General features: G+C 56.9%; 2 protein-coding genes across 3 annotated transcripts; both read right to left on the minus strand.

Annotated features, from left to right (window-relative positions):
- Window positions 1-6,712: 6,712 nt before the first annotated feature.
- Window positions 6,713-10,567, minus strand: REEP4 (receptor accessory protein 4). Of its 2 annotated transcripts, XM_005562773.5 has the most exons (8): window positions 10,112-10,567; window positions 9,288-9,360; window positions 8,835-8,911; window positions 8,625-8,745; window positions 8,071-8,184; window positions 7,582-7,717; window positions 7,298-7,452; window positions 6,713-7,211 (listed from the first exon to the last, which is right to left on the minus strand). In XM_005562773.5, the coding sequence occupies exons 1-8, from the start codon at window positions 10,141-10,143 to the stop codon at window positions 7,146-7,148; spliced, it is 774 nt and encodes a 257-aa protein (XP_005562830.2). In that variant the 5' UTR covers window positions 10,144-10,567; the 3' UTR covers window positions 6,713-7,145. The 2 variants fall into 2 exon arrangements, with proteins under 2 accessions (XP_005562830.2, XP_045253952.1); XM_045398017.3 differs by lacking the exon at window positions 9,288-9,360.
- Window positions 10,568-15,537: 4,970 nt separating this feature from the next.
- Window positions 15,538-25,181, minus strand: LGI3 (leucine rich repeat LGI family member 3). The gene is made up of 8 exons (XM_045398019.2): window positions 24,713-25,181; window positions 23,769-23,840; window positions 22,937-23,008; window positions 22,519-22,590; window positions 22,345-22,416; window positions 20,235-20,404; window positions 19,894-20,058; window positions 15,538-17,708 (listed from the first exon to the last, which is right to left on the minus strand). The coding sequence occupies exons 1-8, from the start codon at window positions 24,916-24,918 to the stop codon at window positions 16,891-16,893; spliced, it is 1,647 nt and encodes a 548-aa protein (XP_045253954.2). The 5' UTR covers window positions 24,919-25,181; the 3' UTR covers window positions 15,538-16,890.
- Window positions 25,182-25,737: the final 556 nt, after the last annotated feature.

Consider the following 25,737-nt stretch of genomic DNA (forward strand, 5'->3'; position numbering starts at 1 on the left):
CAAGCTGCTCTTTGCCATCTTCCACCCCAAACCCCTTCCAGAGCCCAAGGGCACAAAGGGTTGCGGCCTAGGACCTCTGGGAGGGCCTGGGCTCGGGTCTGTCCCTGGTCTAAGGGCCTTGATTTCGCCAAATGTCTGGAGAGGTCATGGGCCCAGATGAGCTCCCACACCGGCTCCAGACCCCGGGCTGTGAGTGTTTGCCCCATCCCCAGGGTTCCTGGTGCTTCCAGGCCAGGGGCTGGAGAGGCGCCCATGGGAGTGGCTCCCGGGAGAGCACAGAGAGGAGGAGAGGAAATGGAAAAGCAGGGCACCCTCCACCCGAGGAAGCATCCCGGCTCCACTGCGGGGGTGGTTCCAGTGCAGACACAAACAGACAGATTCAAACACACACAGACAGATTCAGACTCACACAGAAACCCACACGCCCAACGGGCGCTTCCCTTCCCCTCAGGCACCCACCTCCCACCCTCAGCTACCCTGGCTCCCTTCGGAAGCCATCCTCAGCCTGCCTGGGACAGAAGCTGCACTCCCTCTTTCCCATCCCATGGAAGCCATGGGTTCTGGATGCCTCTAGCTTGGTCCCAAGTCACACCACCATCCCCACAGAGGGAAGCCCTGAAGAGCCCGAAGCCTTCCTCCTAAGGGATGAGCAAGGCCTAGAGCCTTCTACCAATTGAGAATAGTGGGGGTCCTGGGGAGCAGGGTCCTAAAGGAGCGGGCACTGGGCCGGACTTGGGCTGTGTTGGCATCGATTCACCCTGCCCCTGGCCTCCCCCCAGAGGCCAGTTCTGTGGCAAGGCAGGCTGGTAGAGGTTGTTTACATGACTGAGTAACACTCCCTTCCTCCCCAGCTCCCCTGAGGGTGGCTGGGACCTGAGTGTGCCAGGGGAGATGCTTGTAGAGGGTCTAACATGGACTGGAGGCCCCAGGCTCTGAGGCCCGGCCTCCCACTTCCAGCCTGGCTCCAGGGGTGAAGGTGAGGGACTGGGGTGTGCCTGTGGTCCCCCATCTGTGTCCTCTGGCCTCCCTCCTCAGCAGCCGAAGCTTGTGGGAGCGCCAGGGGGAGATTCCTGCGGCTTGGGGCCTGGAAGAGGCCAAGATGGGAGCCTGCGCTGTTCAGAACCCTGAAAGCCTATGGCTGACATCCCCAAAGGGGTTGGGGACTATCCCAGGGGTGTGGGGCAGATACCCCCCTACCCCACTTGCCATGTCTGCTTTGTCAGGCCATAGTCCCTGGACTAGAGCAGCAGGGCTCTTGGAGACAGGCTGCTGAAAAGCCCAGGGGCTCGTGGGGACTTGCGGGGTGGAAGGAAGGACCTCTTCCCCACCCTCACCCAGCTCCCCATCCCGCTTTGGGGCCCATGCCACAGGCCCACAGAGTCCTTGTAGCCGGCTGTTCTGTGCCTGAAGACGGAGCAGAGCTGAGGAGACACACAAAAGACACAAACACAGAAGGAAAGCCACACGGCGCGTGGACACAATGCCAGACTCGTGGACAAAGGCAAGCTGACCAGCACCCCCAGCCGTTCGTGGACCGAGCCCCAGCCCCTCACCGACCCCTGGCGCACTGACACACACTCGCTCGCTGACATACGCTCGTGCTGACGGGCACAGCAGCACTCACGAGCTGGCGGCCCTCATGCCATCCCCAGAGCCCCTTACCTGGGCAAGCACAGTGCCCCCCGGGCAGAGCAGCCCCCGGCCCAGGGGAGGGCAGCAGGCGGGGGCGGGGGAAGGAGCCCCGGAGAGTCAGGCCAAGCTGCCACTAATCCGGGCGGGGAAAGGGGGGGCACCCACGTCAGAGCGGGGACTGCCGGGTGGAGGGCATCTGAGGACATCCCCTCCCACACACGCGGCCGTCTGGGCACCTAGCCCTGCTTCCCCAGCCCCTCCATCCTTCAGACAGCTGAGGCTGGCCTCCCCCCACCCCACCCCCACCCTGTGGCAATGCCTGGGGGGGATGGGGGAGGGGAAATACCAGGCGAATTCTCCCGGGACCCGTGGGGGTGGGGGCAGGGGGTGGGGAGGAGGGGAAGGGAAGTGTGGAGATGCGTTTGGAACCCGGAGGAAGCTCCGAAGCAGATGCCACCCTCCCCTCTCGCCCACCCACCTACATCCCTGACCTAATTCCTCTTCTCAGTCTGCACCTCCCAGTGCGCTTCCTCCTCCCCCCACCTCCCCTCCCCTCCAGGTTAGCCCCACAAGCTACCCACCCGGGAAGAGGAAGCCAGCTCCACTCTGCCCTGGGCTCGGGACCTTTGTGCCTACCTGGAAACACCAACTGTGGCCCCCAGGATTTCTCCAGCAGCAGAGAATCCTCCTGCCCAGGCATCTGCCCCCTACCCAGCTCTTGAAACCCCTGGTCCCTGATGCTGGGTAGAGGACGAAGCCAGAGCCCAGGTGACACCTCCTTAACCCCCTCAAGGTGGAGGGCAGTGCCAACCAGCCCCGACCCAGCTTGGGCCAGGGCTGTGTCAGAACTAGAGGCTAATCAGTGGCGGCTAAAAACACAGCCAATGCATGCGGCACACATGGAGGCTGGAGACGGGGAAGGGGACCAGGACACGGAGGGCCCCAGGCCAAGAGGGATAGTGATGGGGGCTGAAGAGGCAGACAGGGAACGGAGCCACCTGGAAGGGCCAAGGGATGGCAGTGGGTGGAGAGGAGAGAGAAGAGAGGGGCAAGAACAAAGGGCCATCTGCACCCAGAAACCAGGATGGATATGGAGGAGCCCCTCAAAAGCAGACAAGCTGCAGGGGAGGGGAGGAGTGAAACCAGGGCACGAACCGAGTGGGGCAGGGGCCAGGACCCAGCGGAGGTATGCAGCTCTAAGGGGGCTGGCTGTGGCAGCTTTATGTCTCCACCAGCCCTGATCCTGCTGGTGGTCCACTGTCTGGTGGGGAGGAGAGGGTTGGGGGTGCTTAGGCTGGCTGGCACGCAGCCTACTCTTCCTAGAGAGGCCAGGCCAGAGGAGGTGGAGGGTGAGACAGTAATCTCCTCCAGTGTACAACCATGCTGGGCAAAGGTGAGGTATCAGGGGTTCTCAGAGAGGCAGGACTGACTCTCAGGGAAGCCCAGTTGGCAACCAGTGCCCTGAGCCTCCGGGTCATAGGTGTGCTCACCCAGAAATGCCCCAGAACTTGGACTTCTGGCTCCTTCCTCTCTGTCCCCAGCATGTGTTGGACTTCATACAACTGCAGTCAGCCGTTCACCAAACCCGTGTTCTAGGGGCCTTGGCATGTTCAAGTCTTGGCGGTAGGCCCCAGGTGACGCAGAGCACAAAGGCAGAAATCACGAGGCCATCCCACCCCCACCCCCACCCCCGGCCTCCCCCACCCAGAACTTATGGTCACTTGGCGCGTTTGTTCTTTCACCAGCAAAACTCCTCCAGGCCTCTTAGGTGCTGGCCCGGTGCTGGGCGCTGGGGGTGTTGGGCTTGTTCATGAATGATTACAAGATGCTTCTAGTCCCGCCCTGGGGAAGTCAGGGGAACTTCATGGAGAAGGTCAGAGAATGAGCAGGACTTCACCATCCAGTCGCGAACTTACAAAAATATTTCTCTGTGGTTAGACCATTTGTTCCAGGCTGAGCTACAACAGTGTGTAAAATACGTCTGTTCTTTATGAAGTCACAACACAGTGGGGGAGAAAAGGCAACGTGCTCAAGGCAAAAACAGAAGTCTGTGCAAGAACAGAGGTGGTGTGGTCCAGACAGCAAACCACTCTGAGGTGAGGGAATGCTTGCAGAGGGCTTCCTGGGGAGACGATGTCTGAGTGGGGTTCAAAGGGCAAGTAGAAATGGGACAGAGTTGGATGGTGGAGGAAGAGCATGTCAGAGGCCAGCATGCATAGGGCCACACGAAGCCACCAGACAGTCTGATGAGATGGCGAGGACAAGGGATCATAAGCTCCGCCAAGGGGCTTGGTAGCCCTGTGGCCCTCTCCAAGCACCCACCCTAGGAGGGAGGGCAAGTGAAGCCCCCACCCCAGTGAAATCTCCCTCACCACCCCACGACTTCAGGCCTCTCCCCAACTCTGTTTTCTTTCACTCTGTTTTGTTTTGCCATTCATCACATGCCCTTCTGGGTTTGTTATTTTTTTTTTTTGGAGACGGAGTCTTGCTGTGTCACCCAGGCTGGAGTGCAGTGGCTCAATCTCGGCTCACTGCAACCTCTGCCTCCCCGGCTCAAGCAATTCCTGTGCCTCAGCCTCCTGAGTAACTGGGATTACAGGCACGTGCCACCATGCCCGGCTAATTTTTGTATTTTTAGTAGAGACGGGGTTTTATCATGTTGGCCAGCTGGTCTCGAACTCCTGACCTCAGGTGATCTGTCCGCCTCAGCCTTCCAAAGTGCTAGGATTACAGGGGTGAGTCACCGCACTTGGCGCCCTTCTGGTTTTTTCTTTGTTTGTTTTTTGTTTTTGTTTTTGTTTTTGTTTGAGATGGAGTCTTGTTCTGTTGCCCAGGCTGGAGTGCAATGGCGCGATCTCAGCTCACTGCAAGCTCTGCCTCCCGGGTTCACGCCATTCTCCTGCCTCAGCCTCCTGAGTAGCTGGGGCTACAGGCACCTGCCACCATGCCCGGCTAATTTTTTGTATTTTTAGTAGAGACGGGGTTTCACCGTGGTCTCGATCTCCTGACCTCGTGATCCACTCGCCTCCGCCTCCCAAAGTGCTAGGATTACAGGTGTGAGCCACCGCGCCCAGCCAGCCCCTCTGGTTTTGTTCCCTCGATTTGGGTACATGGATCCTGCCAGCCCGCCTCTATCAATGCAACACCCAGGCAGAGGTGCATCAGGAGTCAGGGCCCCCGGCTCACAAGCAGCACAATGGTACACAAGTTGTTGTCCAAGCCTCGGTTTTTCATCTGTAAAATGGGTGTAGCCCTGTGGGTGCGGTGGCTCATGACTGTAATCCCAGCAGTTTCAGAGTTCAATGCAGGTGGATCACTCAAGCCCCAGAGTTCAAGAACAGCCTGGGCAACATAGGGAGACCCTGTCTTTACCAAAAAAAATATAGTAATTAGCCAGGTGTGATGGAGAGTGCCTGTAGCCCAAGCTACTCAGGAGGCTGAGGTGGGAGGATCCCTTGAGTCCCGGAGTTCAAGGTTGCAGTGTACTATGATCGTTCTGCTGTATTCTAGCCTGGGCGATTCAGTGCGAACCTGTTTTAAAAAATGGATATAGTCCCTACTTGGTAGGCTTGTTGGGAGGATTCAAGGAAATCATCTCTGTAAAATGCCCAGTACAAGGTCAGGCACACAGCAAATATTCCATACGTGTTAGTCTCTGTGTCCTTGCCTCCCAAGCAAGAATCATCTCCTACACTCTGGTACTGCTTAGTGATTAAGTGCACAGACTCTGGAGCCAGACCGCCTGATTCCAAGCCCTTCTGCTACCTACTAGCTATGTGACCTTGGGCAAATCACTTGCCCTCTCTGTGCCTGTTTTCCTGTTTGTAAAATGGAGACTATAAGACTAGTATGTACCTGCCCCCCACAAGATCGTTATGAGAATTAAATTAATATGTGCCAGGGGCTTAGAGCAGCGTCTGCGTGGGCAGCCACGCTCTGGGCGCCAGCCGTTACTACTCCCTGCATCCCTGCAGTGTCTGGCAACATGTCTGGTACCTGCTCGAGGCTCAATATTCATTTTTGAATGAATTAATGAGGAGATAAGACAACCCCACGATGCAAAGGCAGGCCATGTTGGACGCCAGTGAGCCCCCATATGTGAGAAGCTAAATCACCACAGCAGATTAAGAGCCTCCCCCAAATAAAACCCAGATAATCCCCACACCAAGAGTTAATCCACACTCTGGGGCCACTCCAGGTTACCACCCTGTTTCCCCTCTTCTCATCCCACACTCTCACCCACCTCTTTGCTTAATCAAAAGCAGGGAGGAGGAGCAGGTGCGGCCGTGGCAGAGGGGTGCACCCTGGGCATCGTGGCGAGACCAGCATCAGGGGCAGGAGAGGGCAGAGCTGGGTACCCCAGTTGCCTCAGGAATCGGAGGAGTTGGAGTGGAGCCAGCCAGGCAAAGAGCCTCGGTCTCTGGAGAGCAGAGGAGACTCCTTGGATGGGGCAGGCTAAGGACCAGTCAGGGCCATTGGAGGCCTTCTGAATTCCGCCAGGCCCCGCAGGGCGAGGCTCTGGCCAGTCTCCCAACCCCACCCTCCTTGACCTGGAAGCCGGGGGCAGCCCAGATCCTGGCCACTGCTGCCCTCTGGTGGCCACTCCTCAGAGGTGCAATGGTGCCCCTGCTGTTTCCTGAGTGTTTACAGAACTAAATGTCCCCAGAGCTGCCCCAGGGGGCTCCTTCTTCAAGGCTCCTAGAGGAGATACTGCTCCCCAGGCCTCTTCTGTCTAGCTTCGACCTCCCTATGGGAATAACGTGCTGCCCCGAGCCCCTCCTGTCTGTGCTCCCACTGGTTTCTCTACAGCTGCACCTTCCTGCCAAGGCCTAACTTCTGCCTAACTGAAGTTTTGGGTTCTGACCCGTCCTCTGGACTGGTCCCCACTTTCCCATCAATGCTCTCAAAAGCTCCCCAAGAGCTCCTTCGTGACATCATGTGCTGCATCGCAACCCTCTGTCAATGGTTCTGTCTCCTCCAGAGGACTGGGCTCCTTCAGCCTTAGACCTAGGCTGGGACTGGGCTGTTCAATTTCAAGGGAGTGATGCGAGCAATGGGAGTAAGAATCAGGAGAAACAGAACCCCTTTAAGTATTTATTTATCAAAACATTGGCAAACTTGACCTCACTCACCAACACACACACACAACCAGGACACACGCGCCAGGCCTTATAAAAGGCTATCAAGTACTTTGAAGGACAGGAAGGAATGAACACACCCAGGTGGACGTTTAGTTTCATTTGCAGGGGTTCAGGGACGGCTCTTGTCCCACAACTGGGGAAGGGAGAGGACAGAGCAAGGCAATAAATAGAACCCTGGGCCCAGCCTGCTTTGGTACATTGTGGGTGCATGTGGCCTTGGCAGCATCTGCTCCTGGCCCTTAACCATCAGTAGGAGTCAGGAGGGCGGGGCCCAGGCAGTTGGTGCAGGCCAGATGTGCTGCCAAAGGTCGCTCCAAATAGCCCTGGAGCCCTGCAGGGCATGAGGTAAGAAGGGGCCAGATGCGGCAGACCCTAGCTGTCCATGTCTGAGGGCACAGTCTTTTTCCTCGTCCGAACCTTCAGGGAGCGCGAGGTGCCCTGGGGAGAGAGGAGGCACAACATGAGGGTGTGGGGAGCACCAGCCAGCAGAGCCCTCCTTCCTCCTGTCGTCCTCCCACACTGACCTCCCGCACTGGTGGCTTCCTCTTGACCACACGCAGGCTCTGGCTACGGATTAGCGGCTTCTCTCGGGGCCGGGCTGGCGCCCGGGGGACTGCCTCAGTATCCGACCAACACTCATCCTCGGTGTCGCTGTCCTGCAGGCCCCTAGCCTGGTACCCTGTGTGGAGGAGGTGAAGCTGAAAGCCTGTGGCCAGGCCAGCTCTTCCTCGAGCCTTGGGGGAAGCCATGGTGTGAGTGAAGGAAGCCATCCCTCCTGGCATGGCTCTGGGTCCCCCTGCCCACTCACCAATGGGTGGCCTCCGGTGGGACACCTGGTCCTCCAGGTAGAGGGGGTCCTGGTAGGCAGGGGCAGGCACGTCAGGGATGGAGCGCAGGTCCTGCATGGAGAAGCTCCGCAGCCTGCCGGCCAGCGCCCCCTGACTCTGTAAGGGGGAAGAGGCTTCAGCGGGGAGACTGCCCAGGGAAATCGGCCAACCAGCTAATCACTGGGGCTGAGACGCAGAAGTGAAAACTGCTTAGCAAGCTTCTGGCCCCGCGCCAATGTGGCACCAACAGGAAACCAAAGTCAGAGAGCAGGAGCCGCTGCTCACGCTCAGTGCCAGAGCCAGGAAGGAAGGTCTGACTCCAGTTCCATGCTTCTGCCAATATCCCCTGTCACCTTCTCACCCCTGCTCCCCAGTTGCCATCTCTGGGCTCCCTGGCAGAGGAGCTGAATGAGCCCAAAGGGCCTTAGCGGTGGGATGGGGGCTGCTGGAGGGCTGGGGACCTGGAGCACCTTGGTGGCAGCCTGCACAGCAGCCGAGGCGGCAATGTTGAGGCCCCGCTTCCCGAAGGTGAGCACGGTCTCGTAGCTGCGCTCCTTGGCCTGCACGATGTACGCGTCGATCTCCTGTGGAACCGATGGGGAGGAGAGCTCAGGTGGACAGCCAGAGTCCCTCTTCCTCTGCAGATTCTGAGAAGCCACTGATTGTGGCACCACCCAGGCCAGCCCAGCCCAGCCCAGCCCCAGCTGGTGCCCAGAGCCACAAATCTGGGCCACAAACACATACCAAGAGCAGGGCCACCACCCATTCACCTCAGTGACAGGCCATGCTCCAGCTGCTGCCACCACTACCCCCAAACCAACTTCCATCCTCAGAGGTCATTCATGTGCACCCCACCTGATTATCCCAGAAGATGAGGTAGGCTGGGCCCTGTCAAGGTCCTGCACCTCAACAGCAGCAGGACTGGGATAGAACCCTGGTATCCCCAGCATCCTAAATCCCAGGTCCAGAGCTCTTTCCCTCACACACACCCCTAAGCCTCCCTTCCCGCCTCCCCCTGGGGTACCTTCTCATGGCGGGACAGGGACGGGTGGACAAACTTGCGGTAAAGCAGGCTGGCGCCTTTGGTGTAGGGTGAGAGCAGCCACAGCACAAAAGCCATCTTGATCTCATAGTAGAAAGGGAACCTGTCACAGCGCAGGGGGCAGGGTGAGCCAAGGAGCAGGGCTGGGAGGGGCCACCCCTGACCCATGGTTTGCGGACCCTGTGTCCATACCAGGAGATAAAAATGTCTGTAACGATCTCTGCAGCCATGAAGAGTGCAAAAACAATCCAGTACATCATCCACCGCACCTGTGGAGTGAGAGCGCAGAGGTCAGCCTGGGGCTGGCAGCACCAACTCCCAACCCGGGCCAGTCTAGCCCAGAGATTCCAGGGAGCCTGTCCGGCTGCATAGCTGCTTTCCCCCACGCATGGCTGGACAGGAGCTCTGAGAAACTGCTGCTCATTCCTATGCCCGCCTCCAACAAGCTTCACCCACGAGGTCTTCCACAGGCACCCCAATGGCCTGCCCTCTATCTACACCCTCTTGAACAGGGCCCATTCTCTCTCCCTCCCCACTCCACTCAGGAAGTACCACATGACCTTACCCCTGGAGGAGGGAGAAGCCAGCTCAGACCCTCCCCACCTCACCGGGTCCTACTACACACACCCAAACCCCCACGCTCACATATTCACGAATGTTCTTGGTCTTCACAGCCTTATAGGAAGCATAAGCTGGACACAGCATCCCAAACACCAGCCTGGAAGAGCAGCCATGGGGAGTGTGAGGGGCACTATGCCCCACTCCCACCTTGCCAGGTGGCCATTTCTCCCCACTGGGGTGCAAGGTGGCAGTACCCGCCCTGTTTTTCTCGCTTGGCTTGTACAACCTGTGCCTGAGTCAGAGCCCTGGAGGCCACCTCCCCACCCTGCTGTTTACAAACATCCAAGCCTGCCCAGGCCTGCACCGGTGGCCCATGGGTGCGTGATGGAGCGAGAGGACAGCCACTCCACGAAGTGGGTGAGAACACCAGACTGTCCCCTCCCATGGGCATGCAATCAGGCCCAGGGTCACCAGACCTGGTACTGCCGGGCTGCAGAAGGTGCTATGGGAGCCAGGTGTTGGCGTACTCAAAGGTGAGGAGCAGGATGGTAAGTCATGTGACTGCTCAGATGGCAAGCAGGCACCTGGATTCTCCGCCCACAACGTGCCATATCACCTTGTGTTTGCCAAGGGGCAGTAAAGTAGGTCTGTGGCCCTCGGCCCCAGGCATCTGTTTGCAGTGTGTGTGGCACGTGGCAGGGGTCGTCCTCAGCCGACGAGGCTTGGTGGGGCGGGGAGTGGGCGGTACCCCAGACACCGCGTGCAAGCCCACAGGTCCGTTAACCCTGGTATGGAGTGCTGGAGGGCGGAGCTCAGAAAGTTCCCCCTCCCATAGACGTCCACAGCTTCCACCACAGGGGTGGGACGGCACCCCGGGGTAGAGGAGGTCTGAGGGCGGCCATACTCACACCACCAGGCGACAGATCATCCAGGACACCATCTTGCCGGCCCTGGGGACGTGGGGAGAACCCCAGGAAGCCGCTCAGAAGGACGTTCACTCAAGGGCTGGAACAGGGGGGATCAGGGCAGTTGCGGGAAGCAGAGGGGCGATCCGGCTGTTCCTTGGCGGAGGCAGAGCCCGCCGCCCACGGCCTCCGACTGTGCAGTTCAGGGGACCTGGAGAACGGGGAGACCCGAGGCAAAGCGGCCCCGGCGGGGAGGAAGCCGACTTGGGAGCGGGCGCGCCCCGCGGCCGGGACAGTTACAGCTCCCACCCGCCCTTCCTGCCGCGGAGAACCCGGCGCTCGGCCCTTGCTGCTGGTCCCGCGCTGGAGCGGGTCACCGCGGTGCCAGCGCGCCGGGCCACCAGCACCGGCCTGCAGGGCGGAGTTTGCAACTCACTTGAAAGTTGCACGGAACCGAGTGCTGCCCAACCCCAGGGCTCCGGCTCGCCACGCAAGCGCAGTGTGGCTGCGGAGGGGGCGGGGCGAGGTCAGGGAGGCGAGAGGCCGGCCCCTTAAAGGGGCGATGTGCCGCGGGACTCGCGCGCGGGGCCCACAGTGGAGTCACCTTCCCAATCGGAAAGATTAGAGCGTGGGAAGCTGTAACGAAAAAGCAAGGGGAGTGTGGGGGTCGGCACACAAAGAAAATCTGGACTCCAGAGTTTTCGCGACCCTCAACTGGCTTTTCCCGGTGTCTTTCCCTCTCGCCTCATTTTCCCCTCTGTGAAATGGGTAAAGGCATGAGATGTGGTTGGTAGGGTAGAGGGGAGGATCTCTGCAGGCTCAGGCAGGAAGCTTGGCTGAGCGTCCCCAAGTCCGGGTCTCACACCAGTGGGTCCAGGAGAGAAAGGGGGGAGGCGTGGGGGGAGAGGGAACTTGAGGGACTCTTCGCCCCCGCAGGTTTCAGGGGTTCCCTTCTCTCTGGGATGCCTTTCCAGAGCCCTGACTCCGGGGCAGGCTGACCGCGATGATTTGAGGCATTCTGGATAGAGCTCCCAGCTCCCACACTCCTTCTTCAGCAGAAGTTTGAAATTCCACCTATTCCTCTGAGCCAAATACACAAATATCACTGGGCCCTGAATAGTAGTATCAACCATTGCCATTTTGTAATGCACGTTTGCACGCAAGGTCTTAGTCTTTGCAAACATCCTTTTTACCATGTAGGAAATAGGACGCTCAGTGGTAAAAAGCAACTTTCCCGGTATCACCCAGTGGTATTTATTTCCGGCTGGTGGCTACATGCTCGGCTTGATCAGTCTTCTGAGAGATCAGCAGCTGCAGGCTGAGTGGTCCTGCAGAGGGTCGTGGAACTGGAGAAGTTTCTCTGGGCGGGAGGCAGACACCAGGAAGAAGGGGGAAGGCTCTAAAACAGAAGGCAAACGTTGCTGCTTCTACTACTTGCCCTGTGAGGTTTCATTCTTTTTGACATCTTCAGCTTACTGCCTCTGTTGTTCCCTCTGAAAATAGTGTCCCTCCCACCCTGCAAAGGGTGGGAGCAAAGCTGTCCGGGCGTGTGGGGTGGAAACACAGGCAGTTACTGCTTTTTATTGGAGCCACAGTTAACGCCCACCAGCTATCATAAGGATGGAATAGGTAATCATGGGGCCAGGGAAAGGAGGCTTCTGGGGGATAAATAAACACATGGTGATTATATGGTCTTAATTATTATCATCAGTTTTATTGGTATTGCTGGGTGTGAGAGCTAGCAGTGAAACCAGCCCACAGCAGAAACTCCCCCGAGGCCCCATGTCTCCCTCTCCTCTCTTAACCACCCCCTCACATTTGCCTGTCCCCCCTTACACACACACATTGGAATAACCAAAAAGGCCAAGGGCTAGAGGAACCCCTAAGGAAGGCCCCAGCCCCTGTCCATCTTTAGGCACAGACATGTGAAAAGTGTCCTGGGTGCAAAGTGTCCTGGGTCTCCCTGAAGGAGGAAAGGTGTGACTGAAGAGGGAAGCAGCTCAGGAGGAAAGGGACATCCATGACTTAGGAGGTCACTGCACATGTGAGCCTCGGGTCCTTTGGTGCGTGCTGCAGAACTGTCCCTTCCCGGATGACTGCCTTCTGGGGCCACGTGCCTGACCTTAGCATCACATGCCTCTGTCTACCCCCATTTGCTGGGAAACGTTCCCTGGGCCCACCCAAAGCCCACTCAGCTGGAATGGTCTCACGGATGGAGACTCCTGGTCCCAATGCCTGTGCTTGGGAAATCTAAGAGAAGAGATGTCAGAGGTCTGCGCTGACAGCAAGGCTCAGCATGGAGGGCAAGAGGCTGGCAGCTGAGGAGTGTCACCATCCCTGGTCTTGGCAGAGTGAGTGGACCTTGCCTCTTGCAGCCTTTGGTCCTGAGCTGTTGACACAGTCACCCAGTTCTACTGGGTTGCTAAGCAGCACTCTGGACGTGGACAAGCCCCAGGGCAAGTGACCCAGCAGGCACACACAGAAAGCGGGGCACTCAGGCCAAGGGAAGAAAGTGCCTCCCACCCATCAGAAGAGCTCCCCCCGGGGGCAGCAGCTGTCAAAGTGATATTTATCTTTCTACTGGGCAGCAGAGTGCCAGCATGTCTGGGAGACTCAACCCACTTTCCCTGGCAACCTCTCCCAAGCACAGGATAAGGGCTTGTTTCCCATTTGGAAAAGAAGGACAGGCCTCCCCAGGATGATGGAGGTGCCTGCTAAGCTAAGAGCATGTTTGAGGAGGTGGAAAGCAGGTAAGTCACCTATTGCTGCGGGCGAGGAGGCCGGGTCAGAGGCTACGGGTAAGATATGGGGCACAAGGGCTCTGAGACTGAGGATGGGTGAGGAACCGTCACCCACAGACAGTTCTCTCCAAAGATCCACCTCCTCCTCTTGCATAAAACACCCTTATCTGAGCCACTTCTGTTTTCATATATTCCTATAGACCAAGGCAAAACACTACACCAATGGACTTACATATGCTAATGCATTTCACTCTCATGAGAAATAACCCTGTCAGGGTAGGACGCGGTGGCTCATGCCTGTAATCCCAGCACTTTGGGAGGCCAAGGAGGGCAGATCATTGAGGTCAGGAGTTTAAGACCAGCCTGGCGAACATGGTGAAACCCCGTCTCTACTAAAAATATGAAAATTAGCCAGGCAGGGGGCATGCTCCTGTAGTCCCAGCTACTTGGGAGGCTGAGGCAGGACAATTAATTGAACCTAGGAGGCGGAGGTTGCAGTGAGTCAAGATCACACTACTGCACTCCAGCCTAAGCTGGAAAAAACAAACAAACCCTGTCAGGTAGGTATCACGATTATACTCATTTTATAAATAAGAAAAACCGAGGCACAAATAGACTAAGTAACGTGGCTGAGTGTTACTAGCTGGTTTCACCCGGCTGGCAGAATCAAGAACCCGTGAAGTGGAGTTTTTAAATCTGCTTCACAGAAGGAGAAATTGAAGCTCAAGGGAATCAGCTGACTTGCTTGAAATCTCACACCATGGGAAGGGACTGAGCCAGAATTCACACCCATGTTATCCACGCTCCAGACCCCACTGTTTCCAGTTCTCCACTCCCTGGGCTGGCTGTGAGCTGCCTGGGCTGTCTGACTATGACCCAATCCTCTGCACCCAGCTGCTCACAGGTGCTCGCTGAAGACAGAGAAATGAAGGGGGTTTTGTGACATGCGAGAGCTGAAAGGGGCTCTGAAGGACAAATTAAAACCTGGAGACCCAGAGAAGGGATTTGACCTGCCCAGGGTCACACAGCAAGCACCCCTGCCCAAGGATCTATCATTTGCCCCGTTTCCATCTCTTGTCCCTTGCACTATCACCAACCCACACGAGGCCACAAAAGGATTCCGTTTACTCAAGCCCATGGGAGAAGAGGAGAAGCGGGGTCCCAGCCGCTCAACAACACCTGTTTTGCCATTCAGCGTGCTGTCTCCGAGACCTCATTACTTGCACTGACACCCTGAGCACTGACCCCACCCGGCCCCCATCTGACAGTCTTAAGCTCTCTCAATTCCACTCACGGAGATGTTGAGGGACCCTGACTGCCCACAGGGCTTGGGTGTGTACAGTGGGACCAGGTCATAGAAGATCTTCATGTTGCACAGAGGCTCATGGGCTTGTAGAGCAGGAAGCCAAGGCAGGTTCCTGAGCAGGGGAGGACAGGAGGAACGTGTGTGTTAGAAAGATCAGACCGATGGTCGAGCGTGGTGGCTCACATCTATAATCTCAGCACTTTGGGAGGCCGAGACGGGCGGATCACCTGAGGTCGGGAGTTCAACACCAGCCTGGCCAACATGGTGAAACTCTGTCTCTACTAAAAATACAAAAATTAACCGGGCGTGGTGGTGGCACCTGTAGTCCCAGCTACTCGAAAGGCTGAGGCAGGAGAATCGCTTGAACCTGGAAGGCAGAGGTTGCAGTGAGCCAAGACAGGGCCACTTTACTCCAGCCTGGGTAACAAGAGAGAAACTGTATCTCAAAAAAAAAAAAAAAAAAAAAAAAAAGGCCAGGCCAGTGGCTCACGCCTATAATCCCAGCACTTTGGGAGGCCGAGGCCGGCAGATCACCTGAGGTCAGGAGTTCGAGACCAACCTGACCAACGTGGAGAAACCCCATCTCTACTAAAAATACAAAAAAAGTAGCTGGGTATGGTGGCGCATTCCTGTAACCCCAGCTACTTGGGAAGCTGAGGCAGGAGAATCGCTTGAACCTGGGAAGCAGAGGTTGTGGTGAGCCGAGATCGCGCCATTGCACTCCAGCCTGGGCAACAAGAGTGAAACTCAACTCAAAAAAAAAAAAAATCAGACTGAGAAGCGGGTTGGCGGGGACTGGCAAGTGACCCAAGACAATGGGCGATGAGGAGGGTTTGGACAAAGCTTTGAGCTGGGAAAGAACAAAACAAAAAAGTGCCCATCTAGCAAACCTTTGGGACAAAGAATGGAGAGGACTTGGCTTATGAAATATGGGAGAAGAGAGATCCAGATGTCACCTAGGACTCCCAGGTCTCATCTGGGTGGATGTGGTGGCAATGACAGACATTTGCCCAGTGGAGGAACAGGCATCGGGATAAAAGAAGACGGACTGCTGAGATCATCCTCAGCCCCACTGGTTGGAGTTGGCCTGACGGCAGGACAGACTCAAGTCTTCGTGGGTGCCCGGACTGTAATCTCCAGGAAGGAACACTAGCTGTGAGTCAGCTCCAGGTGCTGGAGACTCATCACACCAGCACCTGAGTGTCATCCCTGTGAACTCCTGACCCCAGCCCCAGCTGACCTTGGGGATGCCCACTTCTCAGAAAGAAGGGAGCCAGGAGGAAGAAGGTCTGGAAGCCATTGCCAGGCTCCCCATGGGCGGCAGGGCAGGCAGGGCCAGGCTCCATTTTCAATGACACATTTTGATGACACCCAAGAGCCGGTTATGGGGAGGGAGCTTTTTATTTGAAGCAAGTGAATCATAGCATTGCCCCCCAGTACCCTGGTATCCTGCCACAAAGAGCATCACACCACTTGGGCACAGGGCAGGGCCACCCCTGCCCACTCCCTCTCCACTAGCTTGGCATCTCAGCAGACAGCAGAGGGCAGCAGAAGCTAGGCTCATGGGGCCCCTCCCACCAGTCCCTACCCTGTCCACTGAAAGGCAGTGTTCCTGGGGGCCTCTGTGGACTGGGGGGGCCAGGGCTACAACATGCCCTCAGGCCAAGCTCCACTCTGGGCACCCTTGCAGGTAGCTCAGGTGCTTATAGCTTGGCCAGCTCTCTAATCCACCCAAGGAGCCTGCCCAGCTCAGGGACCACATCCCAAAGACAGGGTGAACCAGGGGACAGTCCAAGCCTGAGAAAGCAACAGCCACAGGAAGGCAGGCAGAAAGGCTTTCAGTTGAAGGGGGGGGGTCTTCCATCCATGGGTGAGCTGGGATTCAGGGCCATGAAGGATACGCCAAGGAGAACAGAGACAGACACCCCGGCAGCTCCCTGGGGCTGCTTTTGCTGCTGTTGTTATTGCTTCAGGCAGAGGGGCTTTGCCCCCAGGAGGCCAAGCAGGCCCTCAGAAGCTGCCACCACCATTCTCATCCTTATCAGTTCTGGGTGGGGGGCACGCTGGGGGTGAGCAAAGGGGGCCCCCTCCAAGCAGAGAGGCAAGGTAACAGGAGAGCCTGGTAGGCAGTGCTGAATCTGCTTGTATGCACACATGCCCTGACACGTTTACAGACAGACACGGAGTGCAGATCGGGCGTGTGAGTGTGTAACTGAGTGTGTCTGTCCGCGTCCATGTGAGCATGCAGACAGGTTGGGGCAGGGGTGAGTGCCCCCGGGGAAGTATGACAGATATGGCCGTGGGCTACAGTGGGGAGCAAGAGCAGGTAAACAATGCCTGGAGCACCAACAGGAAAGACCAGAGGGCCAGGAGGAGAAGCACAAGGACGGGAGGGTGCGGCCCCCCTCGCTCCCAGCACCCTGCACCACTCATATGCATAAGACAGGGGGCAGAACGTGGGGAAGGCTGCAGAGGAGGGGCGGCTATGGTTGGGGTCACAGGAACTGGGCGCAAGGTGTCCCAGGGGTGCCTGGTGTTCATGCTGATTGCAGTGATGATGCATGTACTCCCGGGCCAGTCCACAGGGTGTGCCTGTGCACACTGGGCATGTGCAGATGCAAGGGCATGGATGCAGGTTGGCCTCACGTCTTCACACGGGCACACGTGGTGCTCACAGAGGCCCCCACCCATCCTTCAGTGGCCACCCTGAGGAGCCCAGAGGCCTTGGCACCACCCTAGGCACTGAGATCCACCACAACGTGTCTATAAACCAGCGTCTGTCCCTTGAAACTGGGGGCCAGGAGTAGCTGGGCATCCCCAGCAGGCATGTAGCAGAAGGCCCGAGGAGCCTGCACAGCCAGTTCCTGGAACCGTACAAACTTCTGTCGTCCTTCATCCCACTGGTAGATCTGGGTGAAGGAGAAATCGCTGCCCAGCGCCAGGTAGCGGCGGCCACCCACAAGGAAGGGCTGCAGGGCCAGCGAACCCCGGGAGGGCAGGGCCTGCACCTCCGAGAAGCGGGTACCCTCCCAGCGCAGGATCTTGGAGTCACCAATGTAACGGCTGAGGCACAGGTAACTGTCGCGGCCGGCACGAAAGTGTTTCACAGCTTGGGCATCAGGCACCTGAGTCACCTCACCCTGGGCCACAAACTGCTTCTGTGTGCGACTCCACTGATAGATGACCGGTGCCTGGGAGCTGCTGGACACAATCAGCCGTGGCTTGCCCTCGCCATCCACAAACTCCAGGTCGGTGTCGCGGTGCCAGGGGTGCAGCGCCTGGTGGGAGTAGAAGCCATTCTGGTGCCAGCGGTAGAGGCTGGTGGCGCCCGCCTTGGAGCTGTCGGCCACGGCAAAGTACCAGTCGCCGTCGATGCGGAAGGCTTCTAGGTCATTAGGCTTGCGCACGCGCTGTGGGTCGATATCCTGCAGCTTTGTGAAGCGCGTGGTGTTGGGATCCCAGTGGTAAATGTAAGAGCCACCAAACAGCTGGGCCACGACCACATACAGCTGGCTGTCCACCACCATCGGCTTGCAGTGCACTGCAGAGGGGGCTGTGCCAGGACAGGGGCAGGCAGCATCAAGCAGGCTGGCAGCTCCCACTCCATCCCACCCCCTTGGAGAAGGCCAGTCCCTTCTAACCTTGGGCCAGGACTAAGACTCTGCGCTATACCATTCCACCCACACTGAAGTTCATCCACTAAGCCCTCAATGCTTTCCAGTTGTTTCACAGCTAATAGCCAGTTTTAGTATCACCCTTGTTCCACCCATACCCCTAGGGTTCAAATATAAGCTGATACAGCACAAAATAGGTATCCCTCGATAGTGACTCGTTGCTTAACCATAATGTCAGTTATTGAATTTTTATTGTGTGCAGTCACTATGCTGAATGTAAGCACATGTTACGTCGATGAGGAATTCATTACTCTGGAAAAGACCCTGTGATTTTGTCCGTTTCACACAGAAAGAAACTGAGGCTCAGAGAGAGCAAGTGACTTGCCCAAAGCTACCCCACTGGCAGTGGCCAGGCAGGGAAGGGAGGAAGAATTTGAGTGGATCCACAGAGGGGAGAGGAATCTTAGGTATACCCAAGACACCTTGCTGTTTGCATCACAGCACATGAGAACACATCCTCCCAAGAGTTCTCACTTTTGAAAGGGCTTTTATGTACAAGAATGCATGCCCTTGTGCACCTGTACTCACGATCAGCTTCATCGGAGCCCTTCTGGGGCACCAGGTACATCAAACCACACACTGCTCACCTGTCCTGGGGTCTCCAGCTGCTGCCCAGCATCTCTACTTTGACATCCCCAATTCACCCCTCCTTCCTTCTCACTGCAACCCCACCTTTCCCCTAAGAGAAATTTGTGTAGAGCCTCAGGCTCTGGCAGTCACTGCCTAAATCCCTTCTTTGGAGCTTGGTCTGCCCTGCCCAGATGCTAATGATCCCCATGCCACACCCCAGCTCCTAATCTTCCCTCAGACTCTTCTGGCCCACACACCCACACAAGCACCTCAAACTCAGTCATAACTCACAACTCACAATTGAGCTCCATACCCATCGCTGAGCCTGCCCTCCTCCTCCTCTGTTCTTGATTTCAGCTGTGGCTCCACTAGTCTCCCAATCCAGGAACCTGGCAGTCATCCCTAACACCTTTCTCTCCTCCACTCACCCTTCCCTGATCAGTCCTCAAGTCCCGACAGCCTTCCCTTCTACTTTCTAATAGTGTGTATGTAGATTGGTGTTAGTTCCTCCTTAAATGTTTGATAGCGTTCACCAGGGGAGCTCTCTGGGCCAGGAGGTTTTTTTAGGGGAAGGTGTTTTGTTTTTGTTTTTTTCTTTAATACTGACTTCAAGCTCCTTAATGGAGACAGGGCAATGTAAGTTTTCTATTTTATCTGGTGTCAGTTTAACCCTTCTTTCTAAATATCTCCCTCCATCCCCACTGCTACTGTCTCATATCCAGGCTCCAGCACCCCTCTAGCAGACAGGCACATATCCCCCTACTGTTTTGCCCTCATGTCTGGCCCCACACCTAGCCTTTTTCCATGCAAGAAGCTTTCTAAAATGCAGACTGGATCACACATTCTGCCTAAACCCTGTCAATGAGCTGGTACTCATGAATCTCTGGTTGCCACTCCCCACCTTGAACCTTATCCCTTGTCATACAAGCTGCTTATGATTTGCACACATACACACAGTCACATACTAAGTTATTGCACACCTCCTTGACTTTGTTCATGCTGTTTCCTCTGCCAAAACACTCTTTCCACTTTTTTTGCTCCTAGCTAAGTCTCCTTCAGCTTTCAAGACTCAGTTCAAACTTGGTAGATCCAAAACTGCTCCATAGTCACTCCTGTCTCCTCCTCATTTCCCAGTCCATCTAATTATGTAAGCCAGACACCTGGGGATCACCTCTGAGTCCTCCCTTTCCTCTCTCCTTCAAGACTCAGCTTAGGTATTCCCCCTCCACCAGGAAGCCTTCCCTGATTGCCCAGGGTAGGCTTGTCCTTTGTGCTGCTAGAGCATCATGTTCATATCTCCCTGTTAACATCTGCCTATCATATGGATGATATCTGTGTATATATTGGCCTCCTCCCAAAGACTGGAAAGTTCTTGTGGGCAGAGGATATGTCTCATCTATCCCTCTACCTACAGAAACTCAATGGGGTTAAATGACGGAGTCCACTCCCCCCTCCCCCGGCAAGGGCCAGCCGAACCAGATTGGGTGCAGGTACCTGGGATTCTGTCATAGTCTCGAAGCTGCCGCTCAACATAGTCCCACTTCAGGATGGTGCAGGCACTGACACCTGGCTGGGCCAGAGCCAAATAGAGGTCACTGGAGTAGAGAAAGGGCTCAGCCGACACTGCTGGGAAGGACAGGGTCTGGTACAGCACAAAATCTGCAAGATGAGAGGTGTGTTACTGAAGACCAGAGGGAGAAGGGAAGGGCTGCTTGGGTGACGGTGGTTGCTTTACTGCTGCCACTGGGTGTCGTGGGGCAGGGTGGGGGTTTCACGCCTGTAAAGCTGCCTTGGGGTAGACGTGGGCTGACACCCAAGGCAGGGGCACCTCCTACCCGTAGTGATGCAGTCGAACTCCCGCAGCGGCAGGTCCTGCACCTTGTGCTCCTGGAAGCGGGGAGGGCTGGCGCAGTAGATGGGCGCCACCGTGGTGTTGGTGTGTGCCAGCCACTCCACCAACCACTTCACCTTGCAGTCGCAGTTGAGTGAGTTGCCCCGCAGGTCCCTACATCATGAGGGCAGAGGAGGAGGGCACAGAGAGAGACAGGATCTCAGGGCTCTGCCCACCCAGGCCCTCCAGGTTTTCAGAAATAGAGCTGGTCAAGGCTGCTGCAAGTCTTTCACATGCATCTTCGTATTGATTAGAGAAAAGGTTTCCTCTGGCTGGATGTAGCCCCATAGACACAGGCTTGGCCAGCAGAATATGGAGTCAGTTTCAGCCCTTGCTGACCTTTTTGGCCAGGTTGGCTTTTGCAGTATGCAACCTGAACAGCAGTACGTTGCATCCCTGCTCCTCTAAGCCTCCCACAATCCAAGGCTTTTATTTTCTTATAAATAATGATAAATGAGTGTGGCTATGCTATACACTACTATATGCTATATACTACTTACTCAAAACTTTCAAACTCTCCTTCCCCTGATTGAACTTTAATGTGGAGTCCAATCAAATATAAATTTAAAAAGCACAGGCTGGGCGTGGTGGCTCACACCTGTAATCCCAGCACTTTGGGAGGCTGAGATGGGTGGATCGCAAGGTCAAGAGTTTGAGACCAACCTGGCCAACATGGTGAATTCCCAGCTCTACTAAAAATACAAAAATTACTCAGGTGTGGTGGCACACACCTGTGGTCCCAGCTACTTGGGAGGCTGAGGCAGGAGAATCGCTTGAACCTGGGAGGCAGAGATTGCAGTGAGCGGAGATCACGCCATTGCACTCCAGCCTGGGCAACAGAGCGAGACTCTATCTCAAAAAAAAAAAAAAAAAAAAGCACATGTTGGCCGGGCACAGTGGCTCACGCCTGTAATCCCAGCACTTTGGGAGGCAGAGGCGAGCGGGTCACCTGAGGTCGGGAGTTCAAGACCAGCCTGACCAACATGGAGACACCCCGTCTCTATTAAAATTACAAATATTAGCCAGGTGTAGTGGTGCATGCCTGTAATCCTAGCTACTCGGGAAGCTGAAGCAGAATTACTTGAACCTGGGAGACAGAGGTTGCCGTGACCTGAGATGGCACTACTGCACTCCAGCCTGGGTGACAGAGCAAGACTCTGTCTAAAAAAAATAAATTTAAAAAAAAAGTGCATTTTTTTGTGTTTTGTTTTTGTTTTTGTTTTAATTTTTTGAGACTGAGTTTTGCTTTTGTTGCCCAGGCTGGAGTGCAATGGCACGATCTTGGCTCACTGCAACCTCTGCCTCCCAGGTTCAAGTGATTCTCCTGCCTCAACCTTCCAAGTAGCCCAGATTACAAGTACCTGCCACCACACCCAGATAATTATTGTATTTTTAGTACAGATGGGATTTCACCATGTTGGCCAGGCTGGTCTGAAACTCCTGACCTCAGGTGATTCGCCCTCCTTGGCCTCCCAAAGTGCTGGGATTACAAGCGTGAGCCACCATGCCCAGCCTTGAAAAGCATATTTTTGGCCGGGCATGGTGGATCACGCCTGTAATCCCAGCACTTCGGGAGGCCGAGGTTGGCAGATCACAAGGTTAGGAGTTTGAGACCAGCCTGGCCAACATAGTGAAACCCCGTCTCTACTAAAAATACAAAAAATTAGCCAGGTGTGGTGGCACACACCTGTAGCCCCAGCTACTCAGAAGGCTGAGGGTGAATCACTTGAACCCAAGGGGTGGAGGTTGCAGTGAGCCAAGATTGTGCCACTGTACTCCAGCCTGGGTGACAGAGTGAGACTCCATCTAAACAAACAAACAAACAAACAAAAACATATACACATGGTGTCTCAGGCGCACTTTGAGAAAAAATGCAGTTTGGAAGGCTACCATCTATATCTAACTCCACCTCCTCACCTGCTCAGGGGCCCCCAGACCCAAGCCCTCCCGGCTTCTCAAGACCTTACGACCATCCCAGTTCTGACTCCCACAGCACTCCCTCCAGGGATGCACCCTCTGCGGCACTGTTGGAAGAGATAGGACTCGGGCCTTACAAGTCATTCAGGATGTCCAGGGGCCGAAATATGTCTCTGGGCAGTGTCTGCAGGTTATTGTTGGCCAGCGAGCTGCAAGAGAGACCCCCAGGTCATCTGAAGATCATGACCAAAGCCAAAGGCCACACGAGAGGTGGGGCTTTGGTGCAGTGTGTATATGCGTGACGTACTCACAGGTGAGTCAAGGACTTGAGTCCTCGGAAGGTGAACTTGGATAATGTCCAGATGTCATTGTTCTCAATGAAGCTGGGGAAAGCGGGAGCTTGCCTCAGTGGTCACACAGGATGCCAGACCCCCGGCAGCACTCGCCCTATGCCCCAGCCTAGATTTCAGCCCATGTCCCCAAGACAGGTTTCCAAATGGAGTCTGGCATCATCAAGCCATAGGGATAGGGCATCAGGTAGGGTAGAGGCAAAATGAATGAAACGACCTTCTGCTCAGGTCCTGCCGTCACGGGATGCAAGGGCTCTCGCCTCCCATCACCTCCCCCTCCCACGGCATTCTCATCCAATCCCTACCCAGTCCCTCGGCCTCCCAGGCCTGGGGTCCCCCTCCCTTGTTCTTTCCCATTGCCCCTTTCCCTCCCACACACAGATACTGCAGGTGCGACAGTCCTGTGAAGGCGTTGTCTCCAATCAGTGTAAACTTGTTGGAGTTGAGCAACCTGCAGAGACAAAGGTGGAATTAGAGCTTCCAAGGGTGTGCCTGCTGCCCCAGCCCCCAGCCCACTGCCTCAACCCTGGGCTTCCCCAAGACCTGGCTGCCCTGCTGCCACCCCTAGGGACCCCATAGGGAATCCCTGGGCCACCTGGGCAACAAGGCCAGGCAGGAGCCTGTTCTGGCCCCAGAAGCTCCCAGGGTCCCTGTTGGCTCCTAAACATGGGCCGAGGCAGAGTTCTCTTGTCAAGCCAGCTCCTGGCCCTCCCCAGTGGCATCTCCTCTCCCTCTCTCCCACCCTCATTCTGTCCCACTTCAGCCTATCATGGACAACTGTCCCTCATGGACGGCATCTTGTAGAGTTGGAGACACTCCTGCCATCCCTTTCTTTCAGCCCCCAGCTCTTTCTGGGATGCGTGATTCCTGGGGTCACCTGTCTCTAACATGGCCCCAGAGTGCCCACCTTAGGCACTAGTCCAGGTTATCGCACCCAGTTCTCTTGGGTCTCCAGAGGCGCCAAGCCCATCCCCAGATCCCCCGTGCTTGGCTTCTCTGTGCCATCCCTAGCTGTCCTCCTGCTGCCCCGACTCCCCTGACTCCAGGCTGCCCCACCTTTTGGGTACATCCTATCAGAATAAACGCAAGGGACACCTGCATCTTTGTCTCCAGAGGCTGCCTCTGTCCACTCATCCTCTCCCCAGCCCAGGATCTGTTCCCTGCTACCATCCCCACAGCTCCCCAACCCTTCCACAAGGCCCTATCCATACAAGAACTGCAGCAGCGGGAGGTGGGAGAACGCTCCATCGTGGATCTCTGAGAAGGCGGCATTCACCAGGGTCCTGCGGGGACACCCGAGTCAGTACTGTGGGGTCTGCAGGGGCTGTGCTGAGGCAGGGAGAGGTGAACATGGACAGCAGAGGCTTTTGTACTCACTTGCCCTGGAAACGCCCCATTTCACCGACCTTGGCCCCCACCTGTGTCTTTCCCTTCTCTTCCCAAATTCACTGCCTGCCTTCACCACAGTCCTCCCCTATTGCCTCTTGGGGCACCCATGGCCCCAGGCTCAGCTTCCCTCTCAGGCAAGAAAAGGTTCCATCACCCACACCGTTATCATCATTATCCAAACACCCACAATGGGCTGGGTGCTGTTGAGAGATGGGGCATGGGGGTGGGGGCTGGCATCCTGGTCCCTAAGGACTTCACAACCTCTCTGGTCCCACAGACAAGGGGAGCCCCTGAGGCTGGCTGTTGCAAGTGACAGGCTGGCCGGGCTGGGTGCCAAGTGGCTGGTCAGTGGCAGGCGTGTGCCCCATGCCAGGGTGCTGGGAGGGCAGAGCTCATTCCCACCTGCCCTGGCTGCCACTCTCCTGCCCTTGGTGTGACATCACAGGCAGGAGTCCACATGCTGGTGTAAGCAACCCCCCCCCGCAAGTCTGGAGCCCAGCACACAGTAGGTCTCACTGACGCTCGTGGTGGTGATGATTCATTCTTGGTGGTGAACTCCTGCTTTCCCCACCCATGGCCGCTGAGGCTGCAAAACTGCAGAACTCCCTGCCCGACTGGGGCCTGGGCTCTCCAGCCCTGAGGACCCCTGCAGTCCCCCTGGTCCCCACACTCTGAAGAGGGGGAGCGAGGGTTCTCCTGTCCTCTCCCAGAGCTGTCCTCGGCCTCCTCTCCCTCCCCACCCCCAAGGCCGGGGCTGGACACTCACAGGGAGATGACCTCCGAGGGCAGGTTCCTGGGCACTGCCTTTGAATCCACGCAGAAGGCGGTGTCCCTGGTGCAGGAGCAGCTGGGCGGGCAGGGGGGCGTCTTGGGGAGCCTCTTAGCGCTGACCTGCAGCATGAGGCAGAAGCCAAGCGCGGAGAGCGCCAGCAGCCCCGGCGCCGGGCCCCGCCTGGCCCGCAGCCCCGCCATGCTGCCCGCGAGCTCTCCCTGGGGCCGGCAGCCGCGGACCCGCCCCACCGCTCCCGCGGCTGGGCCACCCCGCGCGGGCTGGCACCTCCCGGCCACCGGCAGCTGCTGCCGCAGCCAGGGGCCCGCCTGCGGACTCTTCTTGCCCTCGGGCGCCGGCTGCGGTCCCCTCCCCTGCTCGTTCCCGCGATCCGGCTCGGGAGAGAAGCGCGGAGCGCGGAGCTGGAGCCGCAGCCGGGGCTGACCGCGCGGGGTGGATGCGGACTGCGGCGCGGGCGGCGGGGGCGCGCGCGGGGCGGCGGTGGGAGGCCCGAGTCTGGGAGTCACCGAAGGGGAGGAGTGGCCACTGTGTGCTCTCCCGGGCTGTCTCTGGGGCCATCCGCGTGTGTGGCTGCGCGTGAGTGCATGCGTGTGAGCTTGTACTTGTGCCTTCGTGTGCTGGGCACGACCGTGCGCGCCGGTGCTCACCTGTCTCTGCACGGGCACATGCACACACTGCCTTGTGGAGGCGCTTCGGAGTTAGGGATCTCTGTGCTTCTGTGTACCTGGATTTCTTTGCATGGGGGGGACACATCCCCTAGGCAGCATCATGGGCATGTCGTGAGTGGCAGACGCATATCTAAGTTAGCATGCAAGATTAGAAGCACAAGGGCGTCCTGGAGGAGTCTGAAGTGCGCTTCTAACTGAATTCACATGTTTTTCCACGCGCCACTGAACAGAATGTACCTTTGTGTCAGCATGAGCTGAAAAGGGAAACACAGCCTCTGGAGCTGGAGTGGGACTGTGTGGAATTCTGGAACATTTCTCACTGCTCAACCACAG

Source organism: Macaca fascicularis, chromosome 8 (assembly GCF_037993035.2).
Source record: "Macaca fascicularis isolate 582-1 chromosome 8, T2T-MFA8v1.1".
Lineage (NCBI taxonomy): Eukaryota > Metazoa > Chordata > Mammalia > Primates > Cercopithecidae > Macaca > Macaca fascicularis.

What these genes read in the sequence shown, in the direction of transcription:
- REEP4 (XM_005562773.5), bottom strand. Translation starts at nt 10,143, where the DNA reads ATGGTGTCCTGGATGATCTGTCGCCTGGTGGT. An exon ending in ATGATCTGTCGCCTGGTGGT is followed by an intron (nt 9,361 to 10,111) that starts GTGAGTATGGCC and finishes CTGCTCTTCCAG; the next exon opens with GCTGGTGTTTGGGATGCTGT. An exon ending in CTGTGCAGGCTGCCACCAAG is followed by an intron (nt 7,718 to 8,070) that starts GTGCTCCAGGTC and finishes TCCCCCTTACAG; the next exon opens with AGTCAGGGGGCGCTGGCCGG.
- LGI3 (XM_045398019.2), bottom strand. Translation starts at nt 24,918, where the DNA reads ATGGCGGGGCTGCGGGCCAGGCGGGGCCCGGCGCCGGGGCTGCTGGCG. An exon ending in CTGGACATCCTGAATGACTT is followed by an intron (nt 20,405 to 22,344) that starts GTAAGGCCCGAG and finishes CTCATGATGTAG; the next exon opens with GGACCTGCGGGGCAACTCAC. An exon ending in AGACTATGACAGAATCCCAG is followed by an intron (nt 17,709 to 19,893) that starts GTACCTGCACCC and finishes GTCCTGGCACAG; the next exon opens with CCCCCTCTGCAGTGCACTGC.